The sequence below is a fragment of the Rissa tridactyla genome, chromosome 11, assembly GCF_028500815.1.
Source record: "Rissa tridactyla isolate bRisTri1 chromosome 11, bRisTri1.patW.cur.20221130, whole genome shotgun sequence".
Taxonomy (NCBI): Eukaryota; Metazoa; Chordata; class Aves; order Charadriiformes; family Laridae; genus Rissa; species Rissa tridactyla.
The window spans coordinates 9,730,100-9,756,620 of record NC_071476.1 but is presented as its reverse complement, the minus strand read 5'-3'; the positions used below and the strand labels follow the sequence as shown (position 1 = coordinate 9,756,620).

General features: G+C 52.9%; 1 protein-coding gene across 2 annotated transcripts in view; it reads right to left on the bottom strand.

Annotated features, from left to right (window-relative positions):
- Window positions 1–26,521, bottom strand: part of ARHGAP26 (Rho GTPase activating protein 26) — a 149,189-nt gene that overhangs the window by 33,253 nt on the left and 89,415 nt on the right. For both annotated transcript variants that reach the window (XM_054217059.1, XM_054217060.1), the window contains exons 18-20: window positions 14,182–14,341; window positions 5,841–5,979; window positions 555–708 (exon numbers count right to left, since the gene is read on the bottom strand). In XM_054217059.1, coding sequence (XP_054073034.1) covers window positions 555–708; window positions 5,841–5,979; window positions 14,182–14,341 — 453 coding nt within the window. The remainder of the gene's footprint in view (window positions 1–554; window positions 709–5,840; window positions 5,980–14,181; window positions 14,342–26,521) is intronic.

The following is a 26,521-nucleotide window of genomic DNA, read 5'->3' as shown; positions in this document are numbered from 1 at the left end:
GGCCCGGCAGAGCCACGGCAGGAAGGAAATTCCCCCAGCAGAGACGGCCATCGGCGCGAGGGCTCAGCTGCGTCAAGTTCAGGGGACTTCATAAATAACTCGGCCCTCCCCAGGGAGTCATTGCTAAGGTCGCTATTTTTTCCCTTGAACTTTCCAGATGAAGGAAGCAATAGCAGAGGCAATGGCACAGATTTGGCTGGAGATCAACTGTACTGACAACACTCACAGAATTTAACTCAGAAGAAAAGTCCTTTGTGTTTGCTGGAGTTATCACCAGATGGGCTGAGCAGTCCAAGCAGCAACATGGAGTTCTGCTCCAGAAATATTCCACATGTGCAAGATAATCAGAGCTGAAACTCGTCGGCAGATATAACCCCCAATAACTAATTCCGCCGCTTAGAGTTAAAAATGCAGGGCACATGCTAGGCGCCCATTAAAAATTCAAATGTTAAATTGTATTCTTCAACAAACTGCTGGGATTCAGAGTAAGAAACAGCCCTGATTAAAGATTAAGGACGGAGCGCCTATAAAACACTAATTACCACTGTACTTACAGTGAATTTGGCCTGTTGGGTTTAATTACTTCTAGCTCAAGATCACTCGAGTTCAGGCTGGGCTGGGGAGCGCTGTTGGAGTTGAGGAAGCTGTTTACGTTTGAAGAGATGACGGATTCCAGGCTGGAGTTGATGATACTGTTCCTGTTCTCCTCTGAAAAAAACAGCAAAACCCAAGAACCATCAGTCATCGCACACAGCTGCCGTCGCGCACAAACGGAACGAGCGTACTGCTGCCGAGGCACCCGCCGCTCCTGCTGATAATGCCTGCCCTAACGCAAACAGGGCAGCGTCTTACCAGACCCCAGAAGACAGGCAGTTTGTTTACAGTCACGTTTTCTAGATATTTTACATTAAACTATAAGAAATACCAGGTACTCTTTTCATTTTTCTTAAGGTGCAGCTATGTTTTAAATGAACACCATCTTTAGTTAAGAAAACGTTCATTTTTCTCAAAGCATTAATATTTTATGTTCCCAAAGACATCCAAAGTACCACACAACCTGAAAAAAATTAAAATGCAAACTACATAGAAGAACGGATTTCTCTGTGAGTGAAAGCAGCTGCCCCGGGAGCATGCATGTTGTGACAGAGCAAGGCAACATCTCAGAACAAGAAAAGGACAGATCACCCAGGTAAGGTTTATCTCAGCAAGAAAATGCGCCAGCCTAGCACTTGACATCAACCTCTATCGCTCTTTCCTGGCCAGGTCTATAAGGAGACAGGGGACGGGGCTTTTCTGCTCCATTTCAGCTCTGTCCTTCTGAATCACACACTGAAACAGCTCTGGGCCAGAAAGCTGGCGTTACCGATCCACAATAGTGCCTGGTGCCTGTTCCGGCCACGGTGCTGGCCCTCCTACGGCGGGAAACACTGGCACCGCTCTGCTGACAACCTGGAGGCTTCTTAGAACTTCTCGTTTCCCACGATCATGTTCTGTTAGGAGATTCCCCCCCTTATTTGTGTAACTTCAGCAGCGAGGAGTGAAAATAATATGCATCCCAAACCGACACCGCAGCGTGAGCTCCCTCCTCAGCTCTATGCCGAATTACCTAAAACCACATTAATTCATTTTCATAAGATGCCTTTTCCGCATAAGCAGTAATTGTAATTGTGAGAAGCAATCATCATCACTGATGGCACGGAAAGCAGCCCCATTGCACAGAACTGCTACGTCGGTGATGGTGTTTTCCTGAAAGATAGGCACCTGCTGGAAAACATAATGAGTCCTACTTTAATGATAAATCTTTCAAAGAAATTATTTTTCCAGTGCACACTAGTATGATCAAATTACCACCAAAAAGCACATAGTAATAGGGAATCCTGTATTCTCAATCCCTTTAAATTGTATGCTTCTGCTTGCATTACAAGGAGAACATGTAACACTCACCCCCATCCCGCACACATTTAAAGGAGGATAAAAGGGTGCAAGAGGAGCTCCTGGGATGTTCTGCCCCCTCTGCTCCGCTCTGGGGAGACCCCCCTGCAGTGCTGCCTCCAGCTCTGGGGCACCAACAGCAGAAGGACACGGAGCTGTTGGAGCGGGGCCAGAGGAGGCCCCGGAGATGCTGGGAGGGCTGGAGCCCCTCTGCTGTGAGGACAGGCTGAGAGAGCTGGGGGGGTTCAGCCTGGAGAAGAGAAGGCTCCGGGGAGACCTTGGAGCCCCTTCCAGCCCCTAAAGGGGCTCCAGGAAAGCTGGGGAGGGACTCTGGATCAGGGAGGGGAGCCATAGGATATGGGGGAACGGTTTCATACTGAAAGAGGGAAGATTTAGATGAGAGATTAGGAAGAAATTCTTTCCTGTGAGGGTGGTGAGTACAGTTGATAAAGAAGAGTGCTTTCCCCAGAGAGGCAGGTCCTCTGATACGAAGCTATGAGCTCGCAAAAGCCCACCTGGGACCCAGAGGATGTAAGCACTTTGTGATGAAAAAGATTATCCAGGCAGAAGGTAAGAGGCAAAAGTGAAGAAAAGCAGAGCACTGACCTCCACAATCATTGACAGGCAGACGTGGGAGCCAGCAGATGAAATAAGGCAGAAAAAGCTACCAATGGACCTAAAAACCCCAAAAGGCCAACCCAAATGACTCCTCTATTTTTTCATCTCCCAGTAGAGGTTCAGTAGCGCCATGGCAGACCACCTCCGCGCGTGGCAAGGTCGCCAAGCCCCGGGCCTGCCCACACCGAGCCCACCGGGCTGAGGGCCATGCCAGAGGCCGTGAGGAGTGGGGACCTGATGGACTGTGGTCTAACGCTAGATCTGATTATTTCCAAACATTTTCTGCCCAAGGCTGAAGTCCGAAAATAAGCCCAGTAAGCCTAAGAAATCAGTGTCAGTTGTCAGCCTAATCTCAGAGCTAGCTGCCAGCCAATATTGCATTAAAGTCCCTATCAGCCAAGAAACTGGAAGTGTTTCATCTAAAGGGGAAGGGAGATGAACGGCAGAATCTGAACCTCTTGCTTTATTTTATTTCCTCCTTTTTAAAAGGCTGATACTGTGTTTTGCTTTGTGTTTTTAAAAGCTTATGTGATGGATTCTTCGCTGTGAGATTTAATTTGGTCGTACAGCTACGAGAGCAGAACTGCCCATCAGATAAAGGCTGTTTCTTCTCCGTCCCGCAGAAGAGCCCCTTCGGGAGTCGCCGGCAGAGCCGGGTGCGGGGGGTCACGGCAGCCACTGACACCCGCCCCCCTGCAGCACAGCCCCGGCTCCTGGCTGCATCTCCTCTCTGCTGGCACCGTGGCCCAGCTCCCAACAATGAGAGCTCCCATTAATAAACCAAACCAGCAACTTCTCTCCAGGAGCACCACAACTACCTTTCTGGAAAGGAGGGGCCGGACTCGTACATGTTTTGCAGCCCTCCCCTTGCTAAAGAGCAAACCCTCCCGCTGCCAAACTGCTTGGCCAGTCTCGGTCCCTCTCTCTCAGCTCGAGAGCCAGCAACGCACCGAAGCCAGGTTGAGTTTTCACCCAAACGCTTGTGAATCCAAATGGAAAGTCAGTCGGGCAGAGCTGCGGGAGCCTCACCGAAGGCAAAGGCTTCTGGGGGCTCTCCCCCAGCAAAGGCCACCCTGTGCCACCACCGGCAGAGCAGCAGCTTCTGCCTCAGAACCTCATCTACGGCACCTTGACAGCAGCTACCCACGGGGACCACAGAAGTGATGACAACAGCACTCTGCACAACAAAATATGAGCAAAGTGCCCAAACGCTGTTTATAATGAAGAACTGATAAAGAACAAACTGGTATATTTGCTGTTAACTACACTTGTTCCAAAATATCCACTCAGTTCCTGGGTCAGTTGTGGACAAAACAGCAAATATTTAACAATGAAATAATCACTATAATTATCTAATCTGCTCTCTGGTGTGATCCTGTCTGTTGAACATTACAATTTTTGACTTACGCACAGCTTTGTATGATGAATTTTAGTGAAAATTTTTGAAAGGTATTTGACTTCGATAAACAGATTTCAAGTAAGGGAAAATCCACTGTCCCACTTAACTTCTTCTTATGGTTAAACTGCTCTCAGTCTTACAAAACGTGCACTCTGTTTCCATTTTTGAACAAGTCTAGCTTTGATTTCCAGCTATTAGATCTTTCTATGTCTTTGTTTCATGGCCAGCTGGCTCTTGCAGCGTGCCTTCGCTCTTCCCGTTGGGCTGGGGCTCCTGGGAGCCACCTCTCCCTCTTCCAGTACCTGTTTTGAGGCATGAGTGCCAACGTGAGCACCGACTTCAGGGCTCCCTGTGCCTCACCCCTGGGACAGCCACCGGCAAAGGAGAGAAGCGCTTCTAACGAACTGCTGCCGAAGGTGCCAGCTGCTTCTGTGTCACAGCAGAGACATTTCTGTGTCACAGCTCAGGACACAATGCAGACATGGCACTCAGCTCGGCCTGAGCTGTTGCCCAAGCCCTTGCGCTTCAGCCTGACTTAGAGCCTTGGTCCGTCCCCAGAACAGTAAGAAAAGAAACCTCACATTATTGCTCAACCGACGCGTGCAGCAGGGACAGCAAACACCAAATAAAATGGTTGTGGCTCCACACAGGAGACTACAAGCTGTCAGGAGGAAAATTGAGAAAACATTGCTTTGTGTGAGAATAAATAAATGCAGGAATAAATAAATGAACTCAGTTCCTTTTCCAGGCAAGGGGAGGATGGTACGCGAAGGCTCTGGCAGCCGGGTGACTCTAGAGTCTAAGAAGCAACTGCTTAGTTAGCACCAAATAAATTACTTAGGCTGAAATTTTTCAAAAGCAGCTTTTGATATTTGAGGCTCCACCGAGGGCTGAGTAATACGCTATTTCCAGAGGACGCTTTGGTGCTACCACTGCTTCCTTAAACCCACGTGTATCATCATGACATCCTCCGAAATGAGAGTGCCTGGTAATTAACAGTAACTCAATCAGAGGCCGAGAAGCCCACGTGTTTTGAGAGTCAGCAAAGTTCACGGCAGCCACTCCATCCACCCGGCAGCTTTAAGTCCTGGGCAGACGGGATAACTCCAGCCTCGCCCCGCTCCTCGCCCCCCGTGTCACTTGCTCTGCTCACCAGGTCACTCTGCTGCTTTCTGAGCAAACTGGGGCAGTTTGTGCAAGCGGCCATTCCCCGGCACAGCCCAAGGAAAGGGCTGGGAGTGCATGGCCAGGAGAAGGGCAGAGCTGGGCATTGGGCTTACGCTGTAACGTGAAGACACAGCCAGCAGAGACATTTCTGCCACTCCATAAGCAGGGATGGGGCACCGACCCTCTCACCTAAATATCTGGCGCATCAATTAGTGACAGAAATGGAAAGATGATCTTTCAACATTTTCCAACTGTCATGGGACATAATCCTCAGAAAAACGCAGGACCTCCTGGCCGAGTTTTCATGCCTGTAAAAGGAAAAGTGCCTGCGGGCACCCAAAAAGGGTCGCCATTTGGAGACGCCGGGGGGTGTCCACCCTCGCCGCATGTGCTGTGCCCCGCGTGCGGGAGCCGGTGACGGGGAGGAGGGGGCTCCGGGAACATGAGAAGGGGACTGTGCAGGGGCCCGCCAGGTGGGGAGGGCACAGCAACACTTTATACTGTGCTAAGGCAGCCTCGATCCAAGCCCCTGGTCCAGGGCTGGGATGCCAGGGAATCTTCACGCTCCCCACCAGCGTGACAGCAGAGGAAACTGTAGCCTGTTAGGGAAATCGTCTCTTCCACTGACACCAGTCAAATTGCACGGGAATGGCATGGGAATTACAACCCGTTAGTCACAATTAGGGCAAAAACTTTGTCAGGAGCCGTGGCTCGGCACACTTACGCTTCTCGTTGGGCTGCGGCGTGTGAAAGAGCGTCAGGGGTCTCTCGCTGCAGGAGGGAGGCTTCGAGTCCATGCTCTTCTTGCGAGATAACAGCAGCTGCGAGTTCAATGGCGGAGTCTCTGGCACCGTGTTAAATATCTGTTAAAAATAATAAACAAGTTGCGCTTTAGCATCACCCCTCCGAACAGAAGAGCTGCCTACCTGCCTGGTCTGCACCGCTCCACAGAGCAGTGTCTGAGGAAGACACGCATTCAACAAGGCAACATTTTGAGTCCAATTTCCTAAATTCCACATTCCTACCCTGCCTGCGCTCCTTTTCCCTGTTCCTCACCCAAGATGCATGTTGAAAGATGTGAAGAACCCCGATACTTGGGCACTCTGCTGAGTTTTCAAGGGTATGGGGTGCCCCAGCAGGTGATGGTGAGAGTCCCCTGGGGAAGGGAAACCAGCATGTCCCCCCGTATGCCCCCCCACAGCCCAGCCCTCACACCCACCAAAGGCCACCAGCTTGGGAGAGCCTTCGCCATGTCCAGCCACAGCCATCAGCAAACTGAGTAATCACATTTTTCTCAATGGAATTTTAAAACTGCACAAACCTAAAGAGCAGCAGCTTCGTTTGTTGCTGATTTTTGGTTATTTACTCTTCCTTTTCTGGACCCCCAGGCTCAGACAACATCAGTGTTGCCTCAAGACCAGCTCTCCCAAGGTCTCCCTTTGCTACAGTATATTAAACACCATCCCTCCGTGTCTTTCCCTGCTCTACCTGTCCTGCCAGAGAGCCGACCGGCGCTGCCGATAGGAAAACCGTATTTCAGAGGCAGTTGCTGCAGTGGCAGGGCCGGGGGACCCCTCTGGAGCCCGCAGCCTTCGCCGCTGCTCACGGACAGCTTTGCCCTGCAGAAAGCCATCAAGTGCTGCCTGCCAGCTCGCGGGAGCGGCTGCCAGCGGTTAATTGGTTTGTTTCGTGTAATAACAACAAAATCCTTACACACACACACACATAAACCCTCCATGCCCGTTTCCACAAATAAATGTGAAAAAGCCAAGATGCGTTAGCCAAAAATTGTAATGTCACATCTCTCCCCCAAAGCAGGAAGAGGCGGGCGGGAAGGGCAGTCCTTACAGCCCTCGGAGAGGAGCTAACGAACTGTTCTCAATGAATCAAACACCTCGCAGCTAAGGGCATCGTGCCCCAACCTTTCTATCTGTAGGGACTCGCTGCCCAGGCTCAGGTCCGGCGTCCGAACCCGCGTTGGGGGGAGGCGCAGGCAGCGGGGGAGAATCACTGCCGCCAGCTCCTGCGCCCACGGCCCGGCCCCGCAGCGCGTGGCTCTGATGTGCAGAGCCGGGCACACCGCGACACCCACGGAGGGACTACGGAGTCCCACTGCAGCCCTTCCCAGAGAGCTCACCGAGTCATTCACACATTCCTCCCGGGCTTATGGGAGAGCGGAGGGAGCAGCAGCCCAAGCCGTGCTCTCTGCATGCAGCACTGCTCATTTTCACCCCTGTTCCCACCTCCAGAGCTGCTGTTTCCCAGGCTCCCTACAGGGGTTTGGGGACCAGCAGCTCCCCAGCCCCTTGCATGGCTGCTGCACCCTGCTCCCTGCACCCCAACAGTCTACCAGTCTACGCCAGCACCCCACCATCCCCTCTAGCACCCCCCATCCCGGTTCGGAGGGCTGTTCGCAGTGCATTGCTCACCACGCTAAAACACGACACAGCTGCACATGCTTCAGGGGCCAGTCCCGGCTGCGGGGATCCCTGCCGTGAGCCCCCTGCTCTGCCTGCTAAATGCAGCTTCTCTGGGGCAGGATCCTCACTACGGGGGGGCCAAAATTGGTACCAGGGCACCTTGCCTGCCCAGGGCTGCGTTCCCCATCCCCAGCACCACCACGGCTGCTTTAACATGCTCTTGCTTTCAAATTGCTTTTCAATAGTAAATTCTACTTGGGAAATATAATGAAATATACAAATCAAGCAAGATAAAAGTATTGATTTATGAATTGCATTTTATGCAATGATTTCCCACAGCACACTTCAAAATAAACTTCCAGGTTTTCGTTTCCTTTTTTGTTGGGTCTTTAATAAGAGAAGATATATATGCTCTTAAATTAGGAACTCAGTGACTAAAATCAGCCTCAGCTTATAAGGAGGCCACATTTTTAAATGCAGCTGGAACATCGCTATGAAACAATTTTACTGAAAAGCTTCAGCCCCTGAGATCTTTCGCACTCCAACTTACCATAACCAACTCTGCATTCCTGTTAAAAAGCCCAATCAGCCCAAATACCCCCACCGCAGCTGGTCCACCCTGCACCCCCGTGCACGGTCTTGGGCCGCGCTGGCGGAGGCCGGGGGATGCGCGGGAGGCAGGGGATGCAGAGCGGGGGGCTCACAGCGCAGGTCCCCGCAGACGGGCTGGGCCCCCGCAGCGTGGGCAGCAGGGCCATGGTTCGGCGTGGCGAGCAGCGTGCTACGAACAGCCCTTCGAACCACGACCCACCAGATGGGCTGAGCACGGCGCCTGTGCTGGGGAGGGCTGGTGGGGTGTGGGAAGGGTTGTTGGGGTGCTGAGGAGGGCTGTTGGGGTGCTGGGAGGACTATTGAGGTGCAGGAAGGGTTGTTGTCATGCTGGGAGGATTGCTGGGGTGCTGTGAGGGGTGTCAGGGTGCTGGGGAGGGCTGGTGGGGTGTGGGAAGGGTTGCTGGGGTGCTGAGGAGGGCTGTTGGGGTGCTGGGACAGTTGTTGGGGTGCTGGAAGGATTGGTGGGGTGCTGTGAGGGCTGTTGGGGTGCTGGGGAAGGCTGTTCCCACCTCCAAAGCGGCTGTTTCCCAGGCTCCCCACGGAAGTTTGGGGGCCAGCCCCTCCCCAGCCCCTTGCACAGCTGCTGCACCCCACTCCCTGCAGCCCACCAGCCCTCCCCAGCATCCCACCAGTACCCCCCAGCACCCCAACAGCCTCTCCATCACCCCACCAGCCCTCCCCAGCATCCCACCAGTACCCCCCAGCACCACAACAGCCCCTCCATCACCCCACCAGCACGCCCGGTCCCTGACCATGGGAGCAGCTGACTCTTGTGCAGAGCTGGGCACGCTGCAAAACCCACGGATGCGTTATGGAGTTCCAGTGCAGCCCTTCCCGGAGAGCTCTTCACCCACAGATCTCCTCAGCATCCCAAGCCGCCATGGCATCTCCACGGAGCTGCGGGTGGAGAGGGGGAGCAGAAGCCATGTGGAGGCGGAGGCAGGGCTATTAAAAGCCGCTCTCTCCACCACCTCTGAGTCGCACAAAGCACACAGGCTAAATTTAGCAGCTCACAATGGAGAAAAGTCAATTAACAGCTCCATTTAAAAAAGCACAACGCCGATTTCGAAGGTCTAAGGAGAGACCCCAAGACCTGTAAGACAAATAGCTCACTGTAGATGCGGCTTTGCCATTATTGTCTACAGGGAAACGGCACAGATCTGTTCAGCAGCGAAAGAAACCAGCACTGCTGGACCAAAACCTCCTACTCCATCTCCCTCAGCTCAGACATCGCCTGCACAAAACCCCTCCTCCTCTTCACAGGAAAGTTTCTCAGGTTTGTTTCATTTTTTAATTTAACAAGAACAGCCGAGACGTGCTCCTCACTGCGCAAACCTGTTGTATAGCTCTCCCAGTCACAGAGTCCAATTAACAGGGAGAGAGAGACAGTTTAATAGCCGGAGTGGGAGAGGAGCAGCCAGGATTCATAAATCACATTTACAGCCCTACCATGTCGCTCGCTCGCTCCTTCAGCCTGATGCAAGCAGCAATTCTGCTGCTCCATACCACCTTCTCCCTGCCTGAAAAACAGCAAAGACCCAGCAGCACCTCCTCTCCCATTAGTTAAAAGGCTTTTTTAAATCCCTCTCCCACCTCTGAAAAAAACCCATCCAGGTGCTGCCACATCTTTTACCCTGCACCTCTTCCAGAGAGACCGCGGCCCCATCCCGGCGCCGTCTGCCCAGCTCCAAACGCTGCTCTGTTCGAGGGGAGGGATGAGGCACCCCCTCTCCCTGGGGTCGGAGGAATCGCTCCGCACAGCCAGGGGTGCTGGTGGGGCCGGGGATGGTGCCCCCTCCGTCACAGCCCTCCTTCCCTCCCCGCACCCCGGCACGCACTGTAGGATCGCCTTGTGCTTGGTATTAATTACCCCATTACACCCATTTTATTACCAGGAAGGCGAAAACCAGGCGGGCTGGGTCCCCTGCCCAAGCAGAGGGACACGACACAACAGCACGTGGGGGTCCAGCCCCAGGTCTCTGCTCCGGCCAACAGCCTGGTGTATCCCTGTGCACAAAGCTGTGTCTGGGCTCGCTCAGGGAACTCAAGGAATGAGAACGTGCTGTGACTTTCAAAATACCAGCGGTACTAAGTCTTATACACGGCTAAAACTACCAACAGCCTCACTAAACATTTCAGGTAATTAAAGAAAAGAATAAAACGAAGACAAGGTGCTGAGGGCCTTCACTTCAGTATTAGGCTTTAGCATTTGCTGAGGTTAGTGTTGGGGTCTGTGTAATTCCCTGCATAAACTAGTCTCCCATTTGTCATCACTACTGGCTGCATTAACATTTCACCTGGTCAAGCTTTTGTCTGGAGGGAACATCATCAAGACAGTAAATCGATCTCTTAATTTTGTAACACCTCAGAACAATGGCCTTTTCCAGAGAGCTATAAAAATTTAAGCTTTGGAAAAGAACATGGATGGGCATCTGCAATTGTCAGATGCAATAGTATTTCAATATTACTTTTGGCTAACATTTAATTTTTAAATCAGAAGTAGGGTGTTAAATAGCAAGCGCTTGAGTAACCAGACATACAACACAGCATCCTTATTTTCGTTTGTACAGGGTGCGCTCTTGGTTTGCCTGTCACGGCAACATCCAGAGCCATAGAAGAATAATCATTTTATCCATTTAATTATATATAATCAGGATATATTTTATAACACATTCCCTTAATGTATTGGATTCACAAACATACACAGAAAAGGCCGAGAATTGCTAACGGATAAATCTTGTTAAGCAGCAGTTTGACATTCTGCTGGTTGGTTGGGTAGCGTTGGGCAGAGCACGCTGCTCCTGCTCGGCTCTTTCAGGGTTCCTGTTTGCTGCACTGCAATATCTGGCAGGCGAATGGAGCCGTCGTCCCCTTCTCCCCAGGCCCTGATCCTACTCTGATCCCAACGCTATCCCACATTTCCAGAAGACCCAGTGTGGGTACAACCCATGGGAGACCACCACAGTGCAGTAGTTCCCGGTGGCAGCTGCAATCACAGAGACAAACGCAAGGGCTGCGGTACCTCGATGCGCAGGGACCTTCTCGAGGAGAACGTGTCTGAGAAGCTTTAAAAACCGTCTCAGAGTTTATTGCTGCTATTGCGAGTACAACAAACAATTCAGATCCAAGACCTGGAAACCTGTTACATCTCCAGGAACGATTTAACTTTTTGGATTACAGACAGGGTTTAATGGTCTGTGTCGGACGCTCTGGCAACAAAGAGCAAACCATAATTTACCAGCCGTTCCGGGAACCTTCAGAATGTCTGTTGTTTCTGTTTCTGTTTTGCCGACTACGATTCCAAACTCACATGGCTCCCGTGGCACACGGGAAGCGCCACACGCACAGGGCACAGGACAACCCAGCGGCACCGCCGAAGGCGGCACGAGCTCACGGTAACCAGTGAAGACACCGGGCGACCCGCACCGTAACCTGCAGCATCCTCCTCTGAAACGTACGATTTCAGGACGAATGTTTTTTTTCCCAGGGATAATCTGAGGTGAAAGATGAGCCCAGTCTCAGGTGGGGTGACAGCAAATGCAGGCAGGCAAGCGGGGAATGCTGACTACCCACCCCGAAACCCTCCCCACTGCCCAGGCAATCAGATAAACCTACTGAAATGGCAGGGTAAACACGCTGCCAGCACTTATTCAGACCAAGAGATGTTATCACCAAGCCACCAAGCCCGGTTGGTTTTTTTTTTTTTTTGGTTACACAATGACAACAGTAATTTTGACGGGAGAGGCGTTCCACTTACCTGGGGGAAATACAATGTAATACCAGACAGTTGCTGATTGCCAGGAACCATTCAAATCAATTACATTTTCCCTGCGAATGTACTTAATCATAAACAGTGTCTGTGAGTCACCGGTGTAAAACAATATAAAGCACCAGCAGCAGAAGCGCAGGCAACTTGCATATTGCTAATCACCCACGGCAGCTCCTGCGGGGAGCCTTCAACGAGCTCAAATCAATTCAAATTAAGAAATACACTGAAATGAAAACAGTCCTAAAGCGGGAGCTGAAGTGGCACTAACTGCATTTAGGAGATTTTCCTCTCCTGAAGGTACCTCCGCCTATCCCCCTCCTTCCCAGGATCTTTTCCCCAGAGCCCTGGAGAAATGGGGACGGGGGCTCACGGGCGTTTCGCTCGCAACATCCGTCTGGGAAGTGGCAGCCACAGCCGTCCCCATCCCCGCGAGCCCTGCAAGTCCTGCGAGCCCCAGCTCGGCACCGGCACCTCCAGCCCTCGCTGCACCCCAGCACCCGCGCAGGTACACCCACCCGCAGAACTAACTGGTGACAAATATATGCAACCAACTTGCAGATTCACCTTTCTGCCGGTGCCATAAATTACTTCTAAGGAGGGGGAACCATCAGGGACCCCCTGGGGCAGGAGCTGTAATTTGGCCAGTGGGCGCAGACGAGCCCTGCAGCCCTCCCAGGCGCGATCATTGCAGAAATCTCGCATCGATTCCTTCACAGATGCCAGCTGATGGAGGGCTCGGCTGGCACAGCAAGAGGCTCGGTTCAGGCAGAAAAAAAACATAAAAATCAATGTCTAAAGACATGTTTCTGTAAGGGCCCGCGAGGGAAGGGCTCCATAAAGCAGAGCGAGGGGAAGGGAGATAAAACACGCTCATAGCGACACTGTGCTGCTTGCAACGTGGGCGACACAGCCAAGGAGCTCATCTCCACCGAGAGCCAGGGAGAGGTGGTAAATGCTCCTCTGTCCCGACGGATCGATGACAGATGGGCGGAGGTGACTGACGAGGGCTGACACGAGGACTTGTGCTGGTTCCTCCGTGCAGGACCGGGGCTGGGAGAGCCGGGCTTCACCCACCACCGCAGGTTCATCACCGCTGCTCGCACGCCCCTCTGCACAGCAGCTCGTAATTAAGCCATCATTGCCATTACAGTCCATGCGCAGGAGAATAAAATAGCTCCTCTATCCTAAATAAACACCATGGCCTTTAGGTGGCCATGGAAGCAATTTCTCCAAGAACATACAACTGTGGGCTCTGTCTCCCCATTCCCATGGGCTGTGCTTTCGATGCCCCTCTGCAGCCCCACGGCACCGCTGCCCACACTGCTCATACCAGCGGCTCAGCCATCACCTTAATCTGCAAGAAACCCTTTATGTTCAAGGTATCTACAAGAAAAACCCCACACCGGAGCCGCGATGCCACCCTGCCCCGGCAGCCCCAGCCAGGGACAACCTTCCCGCTACTTTGTTCTTCGCAGCCTGAATGCACAAATTACTTATTTCTTTCCAACCAAAACTAGACAAACAAAAGATCGTAAACAGGGAACTGCTTGAATTAAGAAGAAAATGGCATTTTTTAGTGCTGCCATTTGCATGCAGCCACCCCACGCGGTGTCCCCGGGAGGGACAGCCAGCGCCGTGGCCCCACCGAGCCACCACCGCGCCGCTGGCAGACACGAGCATCCTTACGGCCCGCAAACACAAATGCATCATAATTTTGGAGATCAACGTTGTGGATAAAGCCAGTGCTTGAATAAACACGGATTTAGTCAGAAAAGCAGGAAGCCAGCCTAGGCGTGCATCTCGCACTAGTTTCTTTTAGCGTTCACCTCTCTTGAAACTAAGGACAAATTCCGATTAAACAACGAAAAAGGGAAAAAAAGGGGGATTTCTGTAATGGAGACACAGAACACGCTGACTCACACTGAGAGGCTGGTAACCAGCAGTGTTGGTTACACAACTATAGCCCAAGAACCGACAGTTTTGAAGCTTCTATGCCATATCCCGAGTCCCGACCGTCACTGGTGGGAATATCTGGAAGGTACTAGCTCTGCACCATATCCTACGCCCTGGCCACCGCTGGTGGGAACACCTGGAGGTACCAGCTGCTGACCTCCCCAGCACAACCCACCGTCTGCAGCAAAACCAGTGCCACTGGCCACGGGGAACGAGGAGAGGGCCCTGGGAGCGGGGGCTGCAGTTTGTAAAGAGAGACAAATTCATTTTCATAAATTAATTGCACTGAAAGAAGCAAGTGAAGCCATTACCTTCTCATGGTTTTCTATTAAAATTTCAATCACAATGTTCTGAAATTTGATGTCCATAATGGCAGCGACTGTTTCCTCTTGAGGTCGAAGCAGCGTCGGCCCAAATACCACGCCCAGATTAGCAACAGTCATCAGGTTCTGCTTGTGATTATTTGCAACTCTAGAAAAAGAAAAAAAAAAAAAAAAAGAAAGAAAAAAAAAGTAGGTGATAGAACTAATCGGCACGGAAACCCCCTCCCTGCCTCATGGCTGGCACAAAGCTTACAACGCTGTTTACATTTTTTACACTCCTGGTGAGCTCCTTGAAGGCTCAGCCATGTGGAAAAGTACAAATTTAACCATTGTGTTACTAGAGACCTTTCAGCCTCAGTGAATTGACTAATCCCACAAAACCCCGACGCTATGCCGGCCACCGAGTCTCATGTTGCAAACCACTCCCAGGAAAACATCTTGAATCATTAATGCTTAAAACCCTTCTAAAAACAAATTGTTGGACCTCTGACACACGCTGCTCTCCAATTGAATGAGTGACCTAATATGTTCCAAAATCCAATTCCTTCTCGCCCATTTAAGCTCTTGCCTGCACCAGAGGTCAGCCCCATCCAGCCAAACCAAAACAGGCTGGAAAGGGAAGGTGGGGCTTTATCCCTTCTCCGCCCCACCGAGGAATGCACCCCACAGGGACACCGGCTCTCCGGGGGACCCACCAACACTCCAGCCTTCCTCCCTGTCATCTCCAGCTATTTTTATGTTGGCAAGTATCGCGGCCCAGCGGGAGCACATCAGTTCAGCAAAGTGCATCAGCCTGCGCCAAGGCCCCAACACCAACGTGCGTTTGAAGGGGGTTACTTTGGAGTAGCTCTGGTCCAGCCCCTGGTCTTAGTGGTGCAAAGCATCAGGAGCCCTCCTGGGTCACATCCTCTGCCCTGGCTCAGCGCCAAACGGGAGGCTGACATGGGGGATGCAGCCCGGAGGTCCCAGGGCCGTGTCCGACCGCGAGTGCTGGGGCACCCGGGGGTTGGCTGCTCTGTGGAAAACGCCTGGTTGAGGCACAGACCACCCTCGCCAGGTACCGCGGGCTCCGGCTGAGTCCCGTGCTGGAGTCACACAATGACAAGTAACGCAACGACACGTGCGCGGGTGATGCAACGAGGACCTGCGGTGGAAGCCCCACCACCCCGTCTCAGCGACTCTTTCTTGTGGTTTTCTCCTGACCTCTTCAACCAGGAAACTCGGCGACTTCAGGCGGTGCAATCACACTATTTTAGCCTGAAGGGGTTTTTAAGTGGCTTTTCCCTTTACTTTCTCTCCTGTTTTTCCTGGACAAATGCACTAAGCTAGCACAAAGTGAGGCTGAGACTCACTCATCCCAGAAAGTTATGGTCATGAGCTTTTATTGCTGTCTCAGGGCCAAGACACCACAGCGCACATTTACGTGCATGCTCAGCTTATTTCAGCACAGTGTAACCTAGGCCTGGCTTAAACAAAAAGATGCTTTCCATCCTTTTTAATCCAAATCTCACTTAAACCAGCAAAGAACTCTTCATTTCTCTCCCCTGTACAGCGCTGCTCACGCAGCAGACCACCTCATCACCAAGGGGTGCTCAGGGGCTCAGTACTGCTGGCTTAGCTCCCCACAACGGCAATTTCAGCCCTGTTTCTACCCAGGCAAGAAGCCTGGATGCTTGTTATGGATCCATAACACCGGGACACGTTATGTCTCTGGAGAGTATCATAGAATTCTCCAGAGACATCACAGAAAACCAATGGTTTGGGTTGGAAAGGACCTTAAAGCCCACCCAATGCCACCCCTGCCCTGGGCAGGGACACCTCCCACCACACCAGGTTGCTCCAAGCCCCGTCCAACCTGGCCTTGAACACCTCCAGGGATGGGGCATATAATAATATGCAGAGCTGTCACCTCCACCATATAATGCATATAATGCAAATAATACGCAGAGCCATCACCTCCAGCAAGTCTGGGCTTGGTTTACAACTTCAAAGGTGTGGAGGTCCTGGAAAAGTCCCTTGGGAGCTTTGCGGTACCTCCCTCTTACCCATAACTTCTCCCGCTGTCAGGAAGCTCTGAATATTTTATCATAAGTGTCCGAGAAACCTCCCATGTCAGTAAACTGCAGCGCTGTGAGCGATGGGCAGCCCCAGAGAACGGCTCTGGTTATAGACGACGACTGGAGGAGCTGCCACCCCGCTGTCCCCACCGCCTGCACCCAGCCCGTCCCCATCCTCATCCCCAGGGGGGCGCAGAGCCTCTCCCTGTCCTCACCGCAGCACACAGCGACACCAGCACCAGCCTGACCGACCGACCGAGCTGGAAGGTGCGAAGCACACTTTCCTTAGGGGAGACAGGCAGAAGTCCAATAGGAAAAAAATTCTTTCTTAGGAAAAAAACTTGCTCACTTACAGGAAAAAACCTCCTACTTCCACAGGGGCTCAAACCTCTTCCCCCGCCCCAGCACACCTCTCTGTCAAGACATTCACAAATGCCAACGACCTTTTTACGTTGCAACAACATCTATACTTCAGACACGCGTCCACGTGCTCCTATTTGGATTTTGAAAAATGCAGCTGTAATTCAAATAGTTTTGAAAAGTACTAATAAAATAATAATTTTAATGATTTTCTGTGGTTGGTAAAACAATGTTCATTTATAAAAAAACAACTGAATTGATCTAAGTCTTACAAAATTAGGTCCCTCCATTTCTCATTACCGTTACCATGTAATACATCACTCTAATAAATTGCACTGTCATCAACTCATTACGGCTAGGCAGCTGTGCACGGTCCTGTTAATTATTTCAGACCAAACTATTAATGGCTTCCCACCCAGGCCAGGGTCCTGCAGCACCAGCCGCAGCCCTGGCTCTGCCCGAGGAAAGTCCTCCTGCCCAGACGCGAGCGCTGCCCCTCGCCCCCGTGCCACGGCCGGCACCGAACCCCTCTGTTCCGTGTTGGCTGTGAACCTGTAAAGCGTGGCCCCATTTTGCAGCTGGGCAGGTCTGGTGGCACAGGAACTTCTGCTCCACACCCCGGGTACTTTTCCTACTGGCTTCACAACGCTCGGTTACCAAAGCTATGCTACAAAACATGATTCACCTTTCGCATCCTTCAAATTCCACATCCATTATCCACATGATAACTTCCTATAAATTATACCTCTTCATCATCCTTCGTACTAGAAAATAATGCCACAGTTTCTAAAGATGGGGTGTTCTCATCCCGAAGTGTGCTTAATGTTGGTGCTTTTCGGCAGGCGTCGTTAGTGCCATTCCTGAGCTGCCCTTTAGAAGGTTTCCAAGTACTTGCTGCATTTTCCTTTTAACCCGCTGCTTCTTTCTGGGCCCTGGTGCGCTCTGAAAGCAATTGGACTAATATTAATTTAGATGGGTCCTTTTTGAGTTCTCTCTCCATCCACGCTTTGCAGAAGTCGCTTCCAGCACAAGCAGGAGGTGGAACTCACAACTGATGGAGAAAGGCGCAGAGCAACCTCTCAAATCCTGCTTGGTGCTCGCAATATGCCGGGCTCTCCCTGGCTTCTGGACTCGGGGCTCTTCCTCCTCCTCACAGCACATGATGGTTCCCACGTGTCTCTGGGATCAGTGGGAGATGGGGCCGGCAGCATGGGATAGAATGGGGGGAATACCTGCTGTGCACCACCACCGAGCCCCGCAAAGGGACTTCATTCTGTGGCGACCTGACCCACTTGGTGCAAGCCCCAGAGGTGTGTTGGCTTCTGCAAGCCAACGGCCAAAGGAGCCAGAGCCCCAGCCCTGCCACCCGCGGGGACAGACAGGGCCGGGCACTGCGGCTCCCGTGGGACCGCTGTCCCTGCAGCTCAACGGCAGGTCGCGTTTCCCGGGGGTGTCTGTGGGCGCCCGTTCACGTTACCTTCACTTTCAGAAAAACAAAGGAGAACGGGAGCGGAGTAAATCCATGTTGTGTGTTAAATTAGATTATGCCTGGGTTGCCTGGATACTGTATAATCACCGGCATGAACAAACATAATTTAATACAGAGTAATTGGTAGTCAAGGTTCAGTGCGGAGAAAGCATACAGGAACGGTAAATATTTCGTTGTTGCACGGGCTTGCGATCAGCGTGGTGTAACAGAGGAGAGCCGCGGGGGAGCCGGGGGTGCGCGGGCTGGGGCAGCGCTGCGCTGGCCCTCTCCTGTTCTACAGCCATCAGTGACTTCACTTGCTTCAGCCTGCTCAGCAGCTCCTGTTTATTTCCATCGAAATCCAATTAAAGAACTCATTTGCTTCTCCAGCGACCCACAAAGAAACCTGTATTGCGGGAGCAGCAGAGAACGCTGGGGTGCAGCACGTGCGAGCTGCCCACTCCTCCCAGTAACACCCAGTAACGCCTCCCACTCCTCCCAGTAACACCCAGTAACGCCTCCCGAGCTCCCACCAGCCCAGCGCGGGGGGCTGAGCAGCAGCTGCCGGCACTGCAGAGAGCTGAGGGGAACAATAAATGTATGAACTGGGCTGTGAACTGGCATCAGCGGGATTATTTCATACTCTCAGACACGGTCCCGCAGGTAAGTGCTGGTACCTGGGTGGATCCCCCCACTCCGAGCCAGTGTCCCCAGCCACGCCGGGCACTGGGGACCACGCACCGGGCAGCAACCGCGTCACCAGGGGATGCCGTGTGGGCACCGGGCTCTGCTCCCCACAGGACTTTTGCTCTCTGTGGCTGGAATTACTTTGTGTATGTGTTTTATATCCAAAATACACATCTGTAAGCCTCAGCCAAAGAGCGCTGTTACTAGCTCAAATATCTCCCCCAATTCAGAGAAAAATCTCTGAGAAAACAAACATCTGAAAGGGAACAAAGGCAAAGTCTGGAGTGTTTCTATTTCCATGCCTGGGACAAACCTTTGAAAACAAAGTGCTTGTTCTGGCTGGCCTAACGAGACCTTATAGGATGGGAAATGATGCAGCTAATTCGTATTGCTACAGGTAAAAATATATTTCATGTCTGCCACCACCATTAGAGCTTCTATTTAATGTGAAAAGCCAATCACGCAGAGGGCTAGCAATCCCCAAAATTATTTAGGCTGCTCTGGGTGGTATGTTACAAACAAAACACTTACATATTATCTGGACATGAACAGAAGACAAAAAGCACGGCGACTGCAGACAGCACACGGGGTGACAGGGGCGTCCATGGGTCCCATCCATTGGGGCGAGTGAGGTGGGACGGGGAATCGCTGCCCTGAGCCCTGCCGGCACGCCACGGCACGGCCACGGCAGCAGCGCGTTGCCATCTCACAGAGAGAATCGGAGAGAGAAGCTCCCTGCACGGAGAGAGGCTCGTCCGGGCTGTGGGGCTCCCACCAGGCGAAACCCCGCAGCCCCTGTTCCTGCCCCACAGCTCCCCCATTTCCACCCATTGAATTTGGACGGCGCACGCTGCCGGCCGGAGAGCAGGCAGCTGCTAGCACACACAATCGCTGGTATTTATCGGGTGAAATCTAATGAGTTCTGGGAAATGTTCCTGGGCGCATTCAAGTCATCCCTGCACATTATTGAGTTTAATTGGGCTGCAGCTGATGAGCGTGTAGGTGGAGAGTCGGGCGAGGGCCGGGCTCCCGCTGCTCGGTTTCGTCCCTCTCCCGAGGCCAGAGGAGCCATGTCCCAGACAGAGCAGCCCTGCGACTCCCCGGGGATTGCTCATCCCATGGCAGGATCCCTGCGGGCCTCGGGAACGCCGTCCGACGGCTGGCACTGCAGCAGGGGCTTGGTTGTGGGCACATTGTACAACGCTGCGCTGCAACGCAGGGCTGGGAGCTTGGGAAAGCTGGCCGTGCGTGGGCACCTCCTTGTGCTGGGAAGCCTGAAGGGCGCCAGCATCTGTGCCGTGCCTGGGACACCAACCAGAGAAGCCCAACGCTGAGTCTTCTCAAAAGCAAACTCAGGTCAGGAAAGAAAGAGCTCAGGTTTTAAAATAATAATCACAAAAATATTTCAAGTTACTAAAAGGAGATTTTTTAAAAATCAAAGCTCCTCTCCTGTAATATCAGAAACAAGAGACTGGAAACAGAAATTCTTCATCAAGTGCCCTTGTAAACACAAATGCCACCCATCCCTCACAGAAAGAGAACAAAAAAAGGCTGTGGCACACTAAAAAACAAATTATACCTGCAGCACTAACAGCTGGTGTCCCAGGTAGCTAAACTGGTCGATCATGCATTTGGGTAATGGTTCCAAAAAGGCACACGTGCATGGGAGGAGGTGACGGGGACAGCGATTCACAGTGGCCAGTGGCCATGAACGCGACCCGGGGAGCACAACCGGCTCTGCTCCATCTGCCAGGTCAGGGTGCAGGCGCAGAAACAATACCCTCACAAACTGCATAACCCTGACTGATGCTGCCGTGTTCAATAGGGCTCGGGGTATTCCTGTGCTCTTCCGGGCTGCTCGGGGATGAGGGGAGCCCTGCAAGGGCCAAAGGAGCCTGGAGCTGCCGACTGGACACGGCGTGTCCCCAGCGGGAACAGGGCCGGGAGCACGGGCGAAACACCGCCATGCGCAGCCCAGGCTGCTGCGGGGACGCGCAGCATCGCAACTCCTACAGCTCTTGGCGGGGAGAGCCAAGCGCTGAGGAATGCAGATGGAGGCCAGCGGAGCCGAAAGGAGGACAGATCACCAGGGAAATGCAAAACCTCCCAGCGAAGACAAGGAGAAACTTTCTGAGCGCAGTTGACAAAACCTTCAGATGCAATGTCGAGAATTAAAGGGGTTTTCAGCGAGCAGTCGCGTTGCTCTCAGGTTTCCCTGCTCAGCTGGGACGAGACACGCGCCTGCACCATTTCTGGGCGCTTTGACTTGCTCCAACAAGACTCTCTTTTTCTCCCGGGTGAATCTGGCCACAGCTGGATTCTTGGGTTCACTCCCAGGGAAAAAAAAAAAAAAAACAAACCAACAACCGTGCTCATATCGCACTGAACAGATGCAGAGGCCAAATGTGCAGTTCAGTATCGGTAAGCCTAATCAGCGTGAATACCCTGCGTGCTGTGACTTGCAAGGAAAACACATATGGTGCTGCATTGCTCCTCTGATTCAGGCTCCCCAGACCAAGTCGCCTGGGTTTCCAAAGCCATCACCTCTGGCCTTGGGCAAGCTCAGCTTCGTGCGAGATCTCAGGGGGATCCCAAACCTGCTCGCCAAGCCCCAGCCCCAGGCTGTGGCCAGTGTGACCACCACGGGGGTGGCACGTCCCCCACGCCTCGGCATGGCATCAGCAGCACCACGGGTTTCCACTGATGCCCTGGTGAAAGCCACAAGTTGATGTTAAAATGTCACTGTGGTTTCCCCCTGCAGAAATACAGCCAGCCAAAGGGGACTTCACCCTCAAACATCCCCTGGAGGTGAAGCTGGAACGGGGGTGCCGGGGCTGCAAAGGCTGTTCCCTGTGCCGTGATGCCCTGTCTGAGACCAGCATGGGAAAGCACGACAGGCACCGCAGAGGACCTGCCCCCTTTCCTACAGGGGCCAAACCCCCATGCCACGCCAGCAAACGTCACGGTCACAGCACGCAACCAAGGACAACACCAGGCGAATGCAATTCCCACACCCCAGCCTTGCGCTTCTTCCCTGAATTTTGGCCGTACGTGTGCAAGCCCAGCATTCAGTTACAACTTCAGCCTGCTACACTCAATTACATCTTTCCTCTTTACAAAAATAATAGTTATTTTGCCCATTAGTGACAGCCGCAGCCATCCCGTGCATGCTGCCAGCCCCGCTCCCCAGCAAACCCCGCTGCGCAGGTGGGTTTTCCACTGAAAACAGCAATCACCGATGCTCTCATACTGCAGTAAGAAAACGGCCACCAGTCTCCATGGTGTGACTTCAATCAAGGGAGCAGGAGCCAAGAAACGCGCCTCCAGAGTCCCATGCCCCACACTCATTCATACGTACCTGCACACGTAAAGCCCATGGAAAGCAGGACCGGCTCCCTCAGCTCACCCTAGTACACAGGGCATCACCACCGAGCCAGAGAACGTCCTACGCAAACCAGCTCCTTCCCCTGTGAGGGTGCCAGCATCCCCAGGGATCTTCTACATGGAAGCTGTGGTAGCATTTGGTTTTGCTCCATCAGCAGCTCCCAAGAGCCTCCTGGCCCTCCCAGCACAAACGGTGGGTTTCAGACCCTCTGCCCCACTTTCCTCTAGGTGCCCCTTTCACACGCAACAGCAGAAGATATTTTTAAAAATCAAGGAATCACAGAATGGTTTGGGTTGGAAGGGACCTTAAAGCCCACCCAGTGCCATCCCCCGCACTGGGCAGGGACACCTCCCACCACACCAGGTTGCTCCAAGCCCCGTCCAACCTGGCCTTGAACCCCTCCAGGGATGGGGCAGCCACAGCTTCTCTGGGCAACCTGGGCCAGGGGCTCACCACCCTCACAGCAAACAATTCCTTCCTGAGATCTCATCTAAATCTCCCCTGTTTCAGTGTAAAACCGCTACCCTTGTCCTACCACAACAGGCCCTGCTAAAAAGTTTGTCCCCATCTTTCCTGGAGCCCCTTGAGGGACTGGAAGGGGCTCCAAGGTCTCCCCGGAGCCTTCTCTTCTCCAGGCTGAACCCCCCCAACTCTCTCAGCCTGTCCTCACAGCAGAGGGGCTCCAGCCCTCCCAGCATCTCCGGGGCCTCCTCTGGCCCCGCTCCAACAGCTCCGTGTCCTTCTGCTGTTGGTGCCCCAGAGCTGGAGGCAGCACTGCAGGGGGGTCTCCCCAGATTCAGAGGGGCAGAATCCCCTCCTAAGTTGGAATGGAGTCACAAAAAGTCTAGATCAGGACTAGACCTGTGGTTTAGTCAGCTGAAGATGGACAGAAGGGACAAGTCCAGCTTGGGCTGGGGATCACTCCCAGCATCCCGCAGAAAACCGCAGCTCAAAGACATCTTGACACTGGTGACTTTTATTCTCCTTTCTTCTGTTGAAAAAGATTTGACTAAAATCTATGTAATTGAATTTGGTTTAGTACTGGCTCTGTTCAGGACAAAGAGCAATCCAGAGAAGCTCTCATTAAAACGTCTAGGTCCCACTCTGTCTGCGGGGACCGAGGAGACACCACCAGGGAGAGATGCCAGCTCTTATTGGAAATCTTTTGCTCACTCTAGATTCAATCTGTTTCTATACAGAGCTTCAGTTTCACTGTGATAAACAATTAACAAGAATCCAGATAATTGTGTGCCATCAACAACCTCCATCCAACAACGTGAAGTTCAAACACAAGCCCAGAAGAATTCCCGCTTGGGTAATAGAAAAGTCCTGGTGCTTCTCCTGGAGATGCCGGCTGTCCGGCATAAGCTCAGCGGAGATGTTCAACCACAGAAACTCCCCAGCAAACCCCGCACACTCCACAGGACGTGCTCCTAACTGATTGGCCTTGCCGGTGCTGGTGATGCAAGCTTTAACCTAATTTAAGATACCCGTTATCATATCTAGAGAGATGACTCCTACGCGTGATGAAGATACAAGAGTTGCGAAGAGTCTGATAAGAGATGCTGCAGCCTCTGAAGTGCATTCCGCTCCAGCTAGAAACTGGGGAGCTTTCAGAAAATATGGGGACTGTTTGCAGAAACATGGAGGCAAAAGCTACCAGAACATGCAAACAGCTAAACTATGGACAATCCAGGCTAAGGAGGTTAAAAGTTCACTTGCAAAAGTAGAACAAAACCTTTTGCTAATTTACACATTACAGGAAGCCAAGCCCAAAAACCAGAGCAAACACCTACTGGGGTTTTTGTGTCTCTTTTTTTTAAATTCTGCAGAATCTCGTATTAAAAACAAAACCAGAAGAGTAAGAGGGAGCCAGAGCTCACAGGGGGAGGGCATGTGCCCAGCCTCGTGCACTGCACAGTGTGCCCGGCATTCCCGGGCCGCGTCCCCGGGGAGGTGCATATCCCCATCAACACCGTGCCCCCACCAAGTACCTGCTGAGCCCGCCACCAGCTCCTCCAGCAAAGCACACGAGGGAGAGATGAGGCAAGGGCAGGGGAAACCAAAGGTGCTGCTGCCCCACGAGGCTTTGGCACCTCCGGCTCTGGCATGCGGACAATTCATAAGGACCCGCTGCATCCCCCGAGCTGCTCCTCCAGCATGGGCTGCCTCCCGCCAACGGGCTTCGGCGGTGAGAGAGGATCCCCTCACCGCAAGTCTTGAGTGGAGAAAATAGCAGGAAAACAAGGGAATGTGTTCACACCATCACTCCAGCTGCTAATTGCACACGCAGCTCGGGACGGCACTGGCTGCGCTGCCGCTGTGTGTCTGGTGTAATGCACTCCAACCTGGAGGAGGAGGAAGGAACCGAACTACTGGCACGTTACCAATAATCCAATGGATTATTTTGTGGTAGCAGAAGAGAAATGGACGCAGGACATTTGCAAACAGATCAAGACCGTCTAAGAGCCCGCCTGCGATGGCCACGGAGGTCTGAGCACCCACTGACCACATCCAAGCGCTGCCTCTGCCTCCGCGGGACCTGAACCTGCGCAGGATTTCTGCGGGGGGAGGCTGGGGCAGGCGCCATCCCCTCTGCAAAGCTCCCGGCTTGAAAGAACACCCCCCCCAACAAACTACGTCAAAGGTAGAATTACCTTCAGGAGCCCAATGCAAAAGCTGAGAAAACATGGAAGACATCAGGGCAAGCGCATGCAGCTGTCATTCCCACTGGGAAGGCGTGTGAGCGCAGGGGAGCCCGAGAGCCTTGCCAGGGGACTGCGGACCTCACGGCCTTTGTCTTTCCACGGAGCTACAGGTGGTTCCAGTTAAAGGCTGTAATTAAATTAGCCAGGCAACATGGGCATGCTAAGATTTCAAACTAATCTGCAGAGCAATCTCTCATCCACTGCCTGTCTCCAGTGATAAAAAAACCCAGAATTTGTAGAGGGCCTGACCCAATGGAGGAGAGAGATTGAAGGACGTGTCGCGCTGGTCTCCCGGGGCCGGGAGCGAGGAGAGGTCCCTGGCATGGTGTTGCCGAAGCCGTTACCTTCCCCTCCGCCTGCCCTCCCTCGCTGCTCCCTCCAAACCCCCTTCTGCGTCTGCAGGGACCCCACTGCATGGCCACCACCGCTGGCTGTGCCCAGGCAGGAACAGGAATCACAGACTGGCAGGGGCTGGCAGGGACCTCTGGAGATCACCCAGTCCAACGCCCTGCCAGAGCAGGGTCACCCAGAGCAGGTGGCACAGGAACACGTCCAGGCGGGTTTGGAATGTCTCCAGAGACAGAGACTCCCCCACCTCTCTGGGCTCACCAGGGCTCTGCCACCCTCAAAGTAAAGAAGTTCCTCCTCATGTTGAGATGGAACTTCCTATGCTCAAGTTTGTGCCTGTTACCTCTTGTCCCGTCGCTGGGCACCACTGAAAACAGACAGACAACTGGCTATACTCGCTAATCATGGCAAAGCATTAAAACAAATGGGATCTTCATTGATCTGAGCTTCATGGCTCCAATCAGGATTTAAAATAGTTGCTCAGAACTGTATTTTCAAAATGAAGGATGTTCTTGTTTTGTTTTGTTGTAGCACAATCAGCTTAAACGTTCCCTCTCCCTTACCCTGTATGCTGGTTCACACCGTTGGCCCTGCCCGCCCAGGGTGCGTACAGGCAACGCAGGCACACAGCAGGACGGGCACGGGTGTCCCCTTCCACACGCACCAGCAGGGCATGGACCTGGAGGCACCTGTGCTCACTGGCCACCGCAGTGGGATGGAGCTGCGGGGAGCTGCAGCTGGGCTGGGCTCAGCCCCACGGCATCCCCTCTCTGCTTCTCCCCTCAACCCGCCGTCCCAAGGCAGTGCACTGGGTTAGGTGGGACTGAGGATGTCCCAGCATAGTGGCTCTGGGGATGCCCAGCAGCACCGGTGGCACCAGCTCCGACATGGGACTGGCTTCGGCATGGGACAGCGGCTCACCAGGCTGCATCCCCCGGCAGAACCCATCCCGGCTCCCCCGGGTACCAGGACTCAATGCTCCAAACCAAGACACAAAGCTGATAAATAAAACAGAAGGAGGACAGGAAAAAAAAAAAGGAAAGAGGGGGGAAAAAAGCACGGCATGAGCCAGACCTGGGACAGATGAGCCCCGGGCAGGATTCTCCCAGCTCCTGCCAGGCAGAGCGTGACTATGGGGAGTCACCTCTCGTGTGATGTGCCTTTTGTCACCCACAGGAGCATCCAGATCCTTTGGGTCACTCGAACTCCTGGGGATTCATCCAAGACCCAGCGGTGCCACAATCCAAATGGATCAGAAACAGGCGCCAGGCAAAAAAATGGCATTCCCAAAGAGCAACAAGGAAGCAACAGTGCG